This window comes from Eptatretus burgeri, chromosome 18, assembly GCF_056783735.1.
Source record: "Eptatretus burgeri isolate ZD-2024b chromosome 18, Ebu_testis_v1, whole genome shotgun sequence".
NCBI classification, from domain to species: domain Eukaryota; kingdom Metazoa; phylum Chordata; class Myxini; order Myxiniformes; family Myxinidae; genus Eptatretus; species Eptatretus burgeri.
In genome coordinates, this window is record NC_140978.1 from 28,861,522 (window position 1) to 28,875,016 (window position 13,495).

At 39.7% G+C, this 13,495-nt stretch overlaps 1 protein-coding gene across 7 annotated transcripts in view; it reads left to right on the forward strand.

Annotated features, from left to right (window-relative positions):
• Window positions 1-13,495, forward strand: part of LOC147008802 (receptor-type tyrosine-protein phosphatase gamma-like) — a 732,556-nt gene that overhangs the window by 487,197 nt on the left and 231,864 nt on the right. For all 7 annotated transcript variants that reach the window (XM_085863992.1, XM_085863997.1, XM_085863993.1 and 4 more), the window contains 2 exons: window positions 5,894-6,017; window positions 11,279-11,402. In XM_085863992.1, coding sequence (XP_085720118.1) covers window positions 5,894-6,017; window positions 11,279-11,402 — 248 coding nt within the window. The remainder of the gene's footprint in view (window positions 1-5,893; window positions 6,018-11,278; window positions 11,403-13,495) is intronic.

Consider the following 13,495-nt stretch of genomic DNA (forward strand, 5'->3'; position numbering starts at 1 on the left):
CTTGGTATCTTGGGGTCCTGAGTTTAAGCCCTGTTGGCTGCTGAATTATCACCAGGTTGGGTTGACTCAATCTGTTATCCTTTCAAGGTCAGCAAAATGAGTATCAGTGTACTGGTATAGGGGCACAGCATCAGTGGCATGGCCCTGCCCAAACAAAATGATTGCTTTCTGGCAGCCAAGCTGCCATACATAAGAGGAAGAAGAAGCAGAAGAAGAATAGTCTCAATTCTTCCCACCTTCTTGTGGGATTGGCTGGGGAAAACTTTTGGCCCAAGTCTTTCATAAACCAGCTGGCCAGGCCTGACGTTTAATTGGCCTGACATTTGAGCAGGAACTTGTAATTTGGTCAGGGTACCAGAGATAACTTGCCTTCTTTTTGTGAAAAAGCAAGGATGGATCTTCAATTTCCACCAACTAATGTCAGTGGAGTGGACAACCGGATTAACATCGACCCTCGGGATGGTGCACTTGTGACGCAACACCATGTCTGCGATGCACAGATCCAACAGTTTATAGTTTGGCTGAGAATCGAACCCACCCCAGAGAGCTCTGTGGAAGTGCTCCACCTCTGCAGCATCCTTTGTGAGTTGTGTACAATTCTAAAACATCGTGAGTCAAAGAAAATGCACAAACACACAATTGTAATAACATATCCCGATTACAGTTTAAGAGAATATACTCTGCAGACGTATTGAAGTTACTTTACTCTTATTGAAGTTGTTTTGGCTAAAATAGGGTACTTGGACTCTGAAACAATTGTAATTGAATGGTGTAACACGTTTGTCATTAAAAGCACTTCCTCTGTGACACAACGACAGAGGAAAGACACACACATGCACACCCTTTCATTATTTGTTGGGGGTGGTTCGGGGCTGGGGGGGTAATCCTTGGGCCATTGGTGTTTTTTTCTTCTTCTTCGAAATTCAATCCCGGTATAAAGAGAGTAGCTGAAAGAAAGGTTTTCCCTTTGAGAAGCTCTCAGCCACAACCTGTTAATGGCATCAAAATGGCATGTTTTACTTTGGTATTGTATTGAAGAAAAATAAAGGTAAATATTTGTGCAACCCACTGGAAACAACTCTGAAGCATTTTACTGCGAACCACAAAAAGCATCAACATGCTCAACAGACTCGACACAAATGCTACATGAAAGTAAGGCTGCTGGGTTGATCGTGTGAAGACAAAATGGAAGTGCTCATTTGCAATTCATAAACGATAACATTGAAAAGTGCTCTTTAGATACAGGCTGTTTGTCGGCACGGAGAAAGTTGTCCAGCCAGGCTTGAAGACAGCCTTGGATGCTGCATGCAGAGAGCTAGGGAATCAGGGCTGGGTGTTCAATCGTCTTGATGGAATGGGAAACGTCCAGAGACACGGCTGCACCATGGTTCGCAAATCTCATCCAGGGTCTCCATCCATGTTGTGAGAAGAGAGAAGCAGAATATCCAGAATTGAGTGGCTGGGATGGAAACCAACCTGCTAATTGTTGATTCGACCATTTGAGAAAAGTAATGACTTTATGTTCGGAGTGATAATGAACTCCACTGTTTTTCTTTTTAAAGGAAATTGAGTGCATCATTCTTTGTGCCCTTCTTGGAGATGAGGGAGATACTTGACACATTCCATGCAGATGGATGGTAGCAAATGTAGGTCCTGCTGAAAAGTACAGATGGACGAGAGACCAGTTCAGCAGAGTTTATTTTGACAACATGGGTGCTGATGCCAGCAGAGCTTGCAGTTGAGGAAACCATAAGGTCATCCATAAACTTGACCTTCTCAGGTAGAGTATTGACAGTGTCGAAGGTGGTAGTGGTGAAGGGATAGAAAGGAGGAACCTCGTTGGTGACTTTCCCTTTTGAAGCAAATACTGAGTTCAAACTTTCTACATTGTCCAATGCAGAATTTTCTGTGAAGCTATCCAGAGAGAGTTAGAGAAATGAGGAAGAGCATACACCAGAGATTACACCAGCCATGACCAGATCTTCGAAGAGGAAGACAGGTTGGAAGATTCCTGACGGAAACCTAAGGTTCGTCGTTTCAGCTTTAAGATGAGTTTGGTGTTGTGTTTTGGCCAACCTGTTATAGACATTTATTCTAGGCCTTGTGGAGTGACTTAAGGCTTCCAAGTTGAGAAAGTGAGCTGCTTGTAAGTAAATGCTTTCTCACAAGCCTCTGTTTACAAAGCAAAGAGGATGGGCAGGGTAGCTGCGGGCAAGATGAAATGAACCTGTGCAAAAGAAAGAGTCACAATTTGTGGAAGCGTTCCCAGAAGCAATCAATATCAGTTGCGGAGATGGTAGACCTTTTCTTGAGTTCAATCGCAGATCGAAGACCTTGCCATTCGCACTGTCAATTGCCAGACAACAGCACATTAGAAGCCCTGACTGCAGCCAACAAGACGGCAACCTTATCACAGGAGCCGAGTGGGGATGAAGAGGAGCAGGAAAGTTGGCCAATGCTGTATTAAAGAGAGAAGGTGACCATTTATGGAGATCTATGGTGGGAAACTAACTGATTGTGTCAGGCCTGATGCTTCACAGAAGCCTTTGGTACCAGTGCAATTAGTTGACATCACATTTGTGAATGTTGACATCTCAGTTAACTGGAATGGTGGCAATGAAGTCACCACATTCAAATAAAAGGGAATGAGGGTGGTTTGGTTATGAATATGTCTACATTTAAAGAAAACGAGGAGTATATGTAGTCGTCATATTCCAGAGGGCTAGGATGGGTTCGCAGAGAGCACAGACCATGATGGATCAGGTTTCTAATGACAGAAACACCACCACCAAGGTAGGAGTTGGAACCATCAAAGTTGATCAGAGTAATAAGTAATAAATGCATAAAGTGATGAAAAACAGCGATCCTAAATGTGGTGGGAGTCTTTTTCTGTATTTCACCATACTCCTCTCCACCCCCACCCCCCCCCCCCAAAAAAAAAACAAACTTTATCTACTGTCCAATGTTTATCAAAAGCAATGTCGAGTACGAGTTATGTAAATCCACATTTGGTCACTGAGTTCATCATTCAGGTATTGGAATTCTCTTTGGCTCATTGAGGCCTCCACAAGATGGCTACTTAGTTGGCATTGCACTTGTTTCATGGCATCTAAAGGTCACAACACTGGCCGAGTATCCCGAGGCTTCCCAGGGAACATGGCTCCAGCATGTGATGCCTGACCAAGAGGAAAGCTTTAGCCATTCAGAAAGCTATACGAGCTGTAAATTTTGAGCAATTCATCCAATTTACTTGTATGCTGTTAGCAAGCTTCAGATTTATATAATTTCATTTTGTCTACATTTGTGATGATGGAAGTTGTTTCCACGTGTATAGGTCACGTTTTTGCTGAACAATGAATGAGTGTTGGTGTCATAAGGCATGGTCGATGGAAATCAATCCTGGAGGCACTGGACAGCAAAGGTCTATGGGATATGACATACGGAGAGGGAAGTGCAGCGACTCCTTTCTAAAGCCATGTCGAGATGAATCAAGAAACATCCTTTTCTGGAAGATTTTGAAATTGACAAAATGTCATTAATCCATCCTATTCATCCAGTTATGCTCATCTGCCCACTTATTTTGAATGTTAGGTTTAATCTATTAGCGTTCACTAATGCTCCAGTGGGTTCAGCCTCACATTTCTGCCTGTAATGTGCAATTTTCTTCCCATGTTTTCACGTCGGTAGAAAGTCGTTTCATTCATCAATCTGTCGTAAACTTGCACTCTGCTTTTATTACACTTTAACGGACTCAGTTAATATCCTAAAACGGATGTGTATTCTTGTACGAGTTTTGTTTTGATTAAGACCTTGTAAAATTAATTTATTTTTAGCTCGCCTGTTCGAAGAACAGAGAGCTATAGCGATACCCCTGGCGTGAGTGTCAGCGTGAGCGTGAAAATGTTAAAGTTTTTGGTCCAAGTTATTTCCTTTTTTATGTTTTTATCCACCACACTATTTTTTTACTAATTACAATATACAAATACATATATTGCTTAAAAATTATTTTGATCAAACTTCACTGCAATGCTTTATAAAAAATATTATTAGACTTGTCTTTTTAAAAATGATAAATGTATAAACAGGCGAGCATTGGGTGGCTTTGACACCAACTCTCTGGTTTTATATAGGCTGTACCAGTGCTGCAATTTTATATTTTTATATAGGCTGTACCATTCCTGTAATTTTATGGTTTTATATAGGCTGTACCAGTGCTGTAATTTTATATTTTTATATAGTCTGTACCAGTGCTGTAATTTTATATTTTTATATAGGCTGTACCAGTGCTGTAATTTTATATTTTTATATAGGCTGTACCAGTGCTGTAATTTTATATTTTTATATAGGCTGTACCAGTGCTGTAATTTTATATTTTTATATAGGCTGGACCAGTGCTGTAATTTTATGGTTTTATATAGGCTGTACCAGTGCTGTAATTTTATATTTTTATAAAGGCTGTACCAGTGCTGCAATTTTATGTTTTTATATAGGCTGTACCAGTGCTGTCATTTTATGGTTTATATAGGCTGTACCAGTGCTGTAATTTTATATTTTTTATATAGGCTGTACCAGTGCTGTAATTTTATGGTTTTATATAGGCTGTACCAGTGCTGTAATTTTATATTTTTTATATAGGCTGTACCAGTGCTGTAATTTTATGGTTTTATATAGGCTGTACCAGTGCTGTAATTTTATGTTTTTATATAGGCTGTACCAGTGCTGTCATTTTATGGTTTATATAGGCTGTACCAGTGCTGTAATTTTATATTTTTTATATAGGCTGTACCAGTGCTGTAATTTTATGGTTTTATATAGGCTGTACCAGTGCTGTAATTTTATATTTTTTATATAGGCTGTACCAGTGCTGTAATTTTATGGTTTTATATAGGCTGTGCCAGTGCTGTAATTTTATGGTTTTATATAGGCTGTACCAGTGCTGTAATTTTATATTTTTTATATAGGCTGTACCAGTGCTGTAATTTTATGGTTTTATATAGGCTGTGCCAGTGCTGTAATTTTATGGTTTTATATAGGCTGTATCAGTGCTGTAATTTTATATTTTTTATATAGGCTGTACCAGTGCTGTAATTTTATGGTTTTATATAGGCTGTACCAGTGCTGTAATTTTATATTTTTTATATAGGCTGTACCAGTGCTGTAATTTTATGTTTTTATATAGGCTGTACCAGTGCTGTCATTTTATATTTTTTATATAGGCTGTACCAGTGCTGTAATTTTATATTTTTTATATAGGCTGTACCAGTGCTGTAATTTTATGTTTTTATACAGACTGTACCAGTGCTGTAATTTTATATTTTTTATATAGGCTGTACCAGTGCTGTAATTTTATGGTTTTATATAGGCTGTGCCAGTGCTGTAATTTTATGGTTTTATATAGGCTGCACCAGTGCTGTAATTTTATGGTTTATATAGGCTGTACCAGTGCTGTAATTTTATGGTTTTATATAGGCTGTACCAGTGCTGTAATTTTATGGTTTATATAGGTTGTACCAGTGCTGTCATTTTATGGTTTATATAGGCTGTACCAGTGCTGTCATTTTATATTTTTTTATATAGGCTGTACCAGTGCTGTAATTTTATGGTTTTATATAGGCTGTACCAGTGCTGTAATTTTATGTTTTTATACAGACTGTACCAGTGCTGTAATTTTATGTGAATTTCCCGACAGGCCAATTAGTCTCTAATTTTGCAAGTGCCTTCACCTTTTCAATTTGGGTACCTTGCTCCACTTTTCAAGTTTCTTTCTTTTTCCACTCGTCCATGTCACCGGGCTTTGCTTTCAAAAGTTATGACTTTTTCTAAGCAAAGCGCTTTAAGTAAAGTCTCGCAAAACACTCATAGTTTTGTTGAACTTTACATCTTTTCTTTCCAGAGCCTGGAGTTGCGCAACCTGACAGCGGGCACCAACTACCTAGTACGTGTCCAAGCCATCTGTGACGGCAGCCTGATAGGACCTTCAAGCCGACCAATCCGCGTTCATTTTGGTGTGGCCGCAGGTCAGTACATGCTCGCAGCAATGATTGAAATCGGAAGGCAATGGTTTTGTTTGTTATGCTGACCTTTAATTAAACGAGTTGCAAAGATTAATCGCAAAGAGATGGTGAACGATAAACGATGGAACACAAAGACACTTTTTTGGTGTTTTAACGCAACAATCGCCGTTTATGATTTCTGCTATCATAAACAGTTTCCAAAGCTTCTTTGGCACACCTGAACTCTTATCCAGCTTCAAGGCCTTCATCCATAGCTTGATGGTGTACTGCTTTCCCTGCACCACAGGTTTCTGCAGGGTGCACGCCATCCACTATCAACCCCTTTCTGGTGAAACTCTCAAAATCCAGACTCACTGCTCACCTCCACTCATTTTTTTTTTCACCACCTGTGGAACCAGCTTCCACATTCTCTTCAATCTCATTCTTCCATCCAGGCCTTCAAGACAGCTGTTCACCACCATCTTAAATCAACCCCTTTCATATTATCAAAAACTTTCATATTTTAGATCTCTGTTAACCCTGCCAACTCCCCAACCCCCGAGCTCACTTCCTTCGAGATTTCCAGTTTTGCCTTCCTGAGAGTTTATTTCAGTCTTCATCTGGTCCACCTCATATGTCCTTCCGTAACTGTTATTCTTCCCCACACCAATTATTATCCCCGTTGGACTTGGTCTGAAACGACGGAGGCTTATGGATTTGGTCTCGATTTTCGTTTTTCATGCATCTGTGTGTGCATCCGCAATCATATCTCAGACATGTATGGACCGATTATATTGGTACTTGGCATTTTGTTTCGTGATGTGATCAAAGATGGCCGATTGGTGGCCATTTTAGTTGTAAAAAACCTGATGTTGAACACCTCCTCAACCATTTCTCGGACATGCATTTACCGATGTGGTTCACATTTGGCAACCAGATAAGGAACGATAGCTAACATAAGCCCGTCATTTATTTTCGAGATCAGATCCAAGATGGTCGACTGGTGGCCATTTTGTCACTAAAATGTGTCCCCAACCATGTGTCAGACACGCATGGTCCGATTTTGTTCAATCTCGGTGCAAGCACAGCATATCATGTTGTACACATGCCCCTCACTTTATTTTGTGATCTGACAAAAGATGGCTGACTGGTAGACTGGCGGCCATTTTAGTTGTAAAAAAAAAAAATCCGGTGTCAAACACGTCCTCAAGCATTGCTTGGATATACATTTACTGATGTTGTTCAAACTTGGCACACAGATAACTAATCAAAGCTTACATATGAATGTCATTTTCTTTCGAGAACTGATTGAAGATGGCTGACTGGTGGCCATTTTAGTTGTAAAAAACCCAATTTTGAACATGTCCTCAAACATTTCTTGGACATACATTTACCAATGTTGTTCAAACTAAGCACACAGATAAGGAATATTGGCTTGCATATGTACGTCATTTTATTTTTTAATACCAGATCGAAGATGGTTGACTGGTGGCCATTTTGTTACTTAAACATGTCCCCAACCATTTATCGGACATGCGTGGTCCGATCTGGTTCAAATATGGCACCAGCACAGTACTAGATGGCTTACTTTGGCACCTAACTTTATTTTGCGATCTGATCAAAGATGGCCAACTGGTAGACTGGCAGCCATTTTAGTTGTAAACAAATATGAGCTTGCCGTTTAAATCCGTACAGTAAAATTGCTAAAACATCAGGGGTTATGACATTTTATGTCGTTTTTCCTCGTTGTCCAAATCTTCCTCTATTTTGCCCTTCCCCCTCCCACCCCCATTCTCACCCCCCATTCTCACCCTTCTGTTCGTGTTTCCATACTCTCTTTCCACTGTTCCTTTTGTTTTGTTGTGTCCTGATCAATTCTGTGTTTCAGCTCTTCCATGCTATTTGATTTGGATACAAAAAGAGCTTAATTTGGCTTGTGTGACTCATGGGGAGGAGGGGGGCGGGGGCTCCACAGTTTTTTTAATTAGGTCAGATTATCGAGCTACAATTGTAATACCTGAAAGATTATGCATTATTAATCGCAATGGTTGTTTTTATTCTCCCCACATGTTGTGTCTGAATGATAAAACAGGTGAAAGCTAAATATTTCTTCCCCGGAATAGGAGGCACTTTCCATCCAAGTGTCCCATTGGACTCTTATGGCCCTTAAATTTTTAACTTTACCCCACTTCCCCAAGCAAGTTGTGCTGCCTCTGCGAGGTGAGAAATGGGTGCATTAATTTTTCATCAATACACTCGACATCCTTGCCTGCACTCTTTCAGCCCATGGGATGCTTCCTCTCCAAGCTCTGTCTAACTTCCTGACTGCTCTGGCAGAAACTGTTGTAATGTAATCATCTTGATTATCTTCTTTTTTTGGATAATAACATTCTCGTCCATTTTCTTAGGTTTATCAGCAAATGTGACATTAATAGACCATCTTTAGCCTCGACTATTTGCTATAATAGAAACGGTCAGTATGCCAGACATACCCGAATCAAACGGGCACAGGTAGCACTTTAACGCGTTGTCTGTGATATCTCGAGCCGATACGAGTGTTTGCGGCATGTGCTGATTGTGTCTGACCTTCCTCGGAGAGGGTCGGACCTTGGAAGCCTGCTCGCCAATGGGACTTGCTTCTTGGGGACTGAATCTCGGGGCCGGAATTGCTATCATTCAATGGTGTAGCTGCAGGCAGAGAGCTCTTGCTCGCCAGTTTTCGCCTCATCTTTGTTCTTGTAGCTCCTCATGACCCACGCATAAGCTGGACAGGGCCAAGATTTCCATTTTCATTCACATCGCATACATTTCTGCCAAATGCTGCAGAGTCCTCATTTCTTACTGGGATAATGTTCTTTTTGTATCTCAAGGAAAGCAATTGGATAGACTCTTGGGTGGCTGACCCTGAATATGAGCTGGCACCAATTGGAAAGGTCCAAGGTCAACAGCACAGTGTTGAGCAACTGAGCACTTACCTTGCTTCTGTGTCTAGCGTTTGGAATATGTTTTTCATTTCCTTGTATCAATAGTTTCCTTTGTGTTATTGACGATACTCAAGTTCAATGACGTCCTAATATTTCCTCCTTGGTTTCTTTTTTTAAATTATAGTCTCAGTTCTAATCTCAGTCCTTGGTGTTGATTGAGAACCTGGTGCTTAAAACAATGTAACAGTGATTTGAGGAAATGCTTTGGGGGTGCCCTGTTCACTCTTCATTGCATTTCATTTCACATTTCTCCACTGATTCCCTTCCCTTGGAAGGAGCCGATGCCTCGTTAAAAAAAGTAATTTGTGAATAAGAACTTGCAGATGTGAGCAATACTTTACCTCCACTTGTGTGTGTGTGTGTGCGTGCGTGCGCGCGTGTGTGTGTGTGTGTGTGTGTGTGTGTGTGTGTGTGTGTGTGTGTGTGTGTGTGTGTGTGTGTGTGTGTGCGCGTGCATGTACACATATTTGAAAATCATAGAGGAAAAAAATAGGGCTGGGTTGATCTCCACAAAATTTTGCATATGTGTTGGTAGCACCAAGGGCCAGCTCGTAAGCTCAAATAACCCCTTCGGGGGGGGGCATAGGCCCCCATGCGAGGGGGGGGGAAACAATAACTTGTAATCTTGACCCAAGATGCATGAATTTTTGCATATGTGCTGGCCCGAAATTATGCGTCGGCCTGATCTCCACAAACACAGTCAGGTCATGGGCACAACCCCCCATCCCTGAAAGACAACTTACAAATTTGCCAGTACATGTGCTACAGTTCGAGTGGTTTCCTGGCCTCTGCTGCAGACAGGGGGATTATTATCCAGGGCAAAAAATATATTTGCCCCACCACCCTCACTATCCCATCAACCCTCACCCCTCCCCCCCCCCACTGCCCCAGGCTGCTCCCAAAGGGAGTGGGTGATTCTAGTTTCTAGTTTACCGAAATACAGTGTAACAATGAGGTTCCCCCCCCCCCCGATATTTTTCAATAACAACGTCATGCGTTTCACAGTTAATCAGGAATCCACAAAATCAAGGCTCGACCACCTCCAAAGGAATGGTGTAATTCTCAGGTTTAGAAATACAACATTGGTTCCCATGGAGCTCTTTGCATGCAAGAAGTGAGAGATAAACAATTGTGTTGTTTTTAATCCAAACAAACATTCTCGATATGGGAGGAATCAGAAACCTGAGTAAATTTATTGTGACAATTGTGGTCTCTTTGACTGATCTGTGTCATTGACTCCATGCTTGATTGGAATTATTGAAGGTTTGTTAATAAATCTTTCATTGGTTGAAATACATTATGTGTTTCACAAACACTTTTGTGAAGAACATAATTTGTGGAACGCTTTGAGTGGAAATTGAAATTGTGTTTGTGAGTGGGAATCTTTTTTATCAAAATTATTATTTATTTTATTTACATGCATTTTTATTTTCTTTTTTTTTTGTACTCTCTGTGTTACCCGCAGCTAACATGAAACAAACATTGAGGTGTTGTTATATCTCTCATGAAACATTGTTGCCGAGGCTTCGGTTTTTATCTTTGGCGTATTCCATACTCTATCCGCATTCCTTCCGACCAACTACTCATTTCCCTAATAACCTGGCATAGCGCGAGCAGGGGACTTTAACACCTGCTTCATGCAAAGTACATGTGCGAGGGAGTAAACCTAGGAAGATCAAGGCAGATCAAGATATGAATGGAGTTATTTTGCACATGTGGGCACCTTGAGACGACTGCTAAAGGCCCGATAAACAAAGTGCGTGAGACGTGAACAGCACTCGGACGCTTGAGAGAGTGCCTGCGATAGCTTCTCGCAAAGAAGGCCCTTTCCCTTTGGCATTGACATGGCTCACCTACCCGATGTGGCTTTGCACTGTGTGAGATGGAGATTTAAATGCAAGAACTTGTGATGATCTATTGCATCACCAGTGAGAACATGGCAAAACTTTGGAAAAGTGGTGTCTGACAAAGGACCACCCAAACAATAGTTTCTCTTTCGCACCACATCTATCTTTTAATCACCTTTAATTTTATTTGTTGTTCATGAAACATGACTCAATGAACACCATCTTTCCATACCCCACAATGTGTGAAGAGCTTTGCGCTTACCTCCCAGAGCATGATAAGAATACTACTACTACAATGTGAACAACACTCATACCCATTCTACTACCACTACTACTACTAGTACTACTACTACTGTTCAGGCCTTTTATAAAAGGGTTATGTGATTGATTGGTCAATTGACCAGTGGGCACCCATTTCCCACACTGTTGTGTCTGTGTGTGTGTGTGAGGCCAGGCCAGCAAGCAGGGCAGCGTTTGTTGGCTGGAGGGCGTGCAGACTGGCGAATACCGCTGGTTGTCGTCGCTTCACTCACCTGCGCATGCCTCATCTTCCTCATTTCTGTCCTCGTCTACTGGAGGTGAGCTCATTCTCGATATTGTCTTTCATGTTCCCTCACAGCTCGTTCATCTTGAACCGACATCTCACTGAGCTTAGCAGACCTAAGAACTACCACAGTGAATGATCAATTTAGGAAAATCGGACCTTTCTACAATCCATCACCCAATTCTTCATGAACATTTGCTGTCTCATCTCATGAAATTAAGGTCCAAATGTACTCTTGGTTTGTCTCATGATCAATCTGCATTTATTCCTGTTTCTTTTTTTACTGCCATTCAAATAGGTAAATACAGCCTGGTGTTGGCTTAGTGGTTAGGGTGATGGCTTGGGATCCTCGGGGTTATGAGTTCGAGCCCCGCTGGCGACTGAATTAACATCAGGAGGGTTGACTCAGCCTGTCATCCTTCTGAGGTGGGCAAAATGAGCACCAGTATATTGTTAATTATCCCTGCATGTCGAAGGTGACTAAAGGGTTGGTGTCAGGAAGGGCACCCGGCCATAAAAACATTGCCATAAAAAAGGGTACCATGATCGGAGCACGCAAAAAGCTGAGCCCTGCTCAGGGAAAAAAGGCTTTAAAATGGTGTGATGACGATTCAAATTGGTAAATGAGGAAGAAAAACAAAACATCATGTTCCCATCACGTTTTTGTCTTTTATTTACCTGCACAATATATTATATATATATATATATATATATATATATATATATATATATCTACCATATACATTACATATATATATATATATATATATATATATATATATATATCTACCATATACATTACATATATATATATATATATATATATATGTATTATATGTAGATTATGTATGTATGTATGTGTATTTATTTTTATATGAATGTGTATTTATTTTTATATGTATGTGTATATATATATATATATATATATATATATATATATATATATATATATATATATATATATATATATATATATATATATATATATATGTATGTATATATGTGTGTGAGTGTGTTCCCCTATGCTATTTATATATGTATATATGAAAATATGTATACATATGCTATATATATATATATATATATATATATATATATATATATATATATATATATATATATATATATATATATATATATATATACACGTATATATATATATCCAGCACATGCTACCATACCTGACCTGGCCTGAGAGGTAACTCAACAAAGTGGGCTGGTTTCTCCATGCCCAAAACCTACAATTATGTTTCGTTTACAAACCATTCAAGCAAACAGGAAATTTGTTACTGAGAATGATGTCTCTATTTTGATTTCTGCTTGATCAATAATTCTGAATGTTGCACAAAATTCATCATGCCGACGCTCGTCATCTGAGGTCAACTGCTCCACCAATTGACTTTTGTAAGGGAAAGCCATCAGATCAGATCAGACTTTTACACTCTAATAATGATGCTGCTTTAATAATGACACACTCCACTTTTATGTGAAATGCATCTTGTCTTGTTGATGTTCAAGAGCTACACGCAATCATTTCGCTGATTCTGTTTATAGTCAATGAAGTTCGAATATTCCTTGGATATCCAGATTTCCCTGCATAATTGTTCTTCACACTGAGATTTTTGAAATTTTTCGTGTCTGACTCTGTGTGGATAATATGCTGTATATGTATATAACATGTATTATCAAGAAGTTGATCGACTTATTATGTAGGGATGTTCCGGACACTCCATTGGCTGAATACAACATAAATCCTTTTTAAAAAATCTATCAAGATAAAACTTTTGAAGCTATAAGTTACCAAGCTGTTAGCTGTTAGGGCAGTTGTCTGCGGAGAATTTCCCATCCAATAACACTCATTAAACTTTGGGACATCACTCAACAAGAAAAATTAGAGAAGCAAAAGTTCCCATTTGCCATTCTTCTTATTATTCTCATTCTTATTTTCTGACAGCCTAACACAAAATTGGTTTGTACGCATATCATTCCATCTAAGGGAAGGAGGTGGGGTGCTGCTCGTGTTTAATCCAACACAAATCCTAAGAATAAAAAATAAAATTCCGTGCAATAACTATGAAATTCTCTAGCGTGTAAACACATTTATAAAAAAAAGTAAAGAAACACATC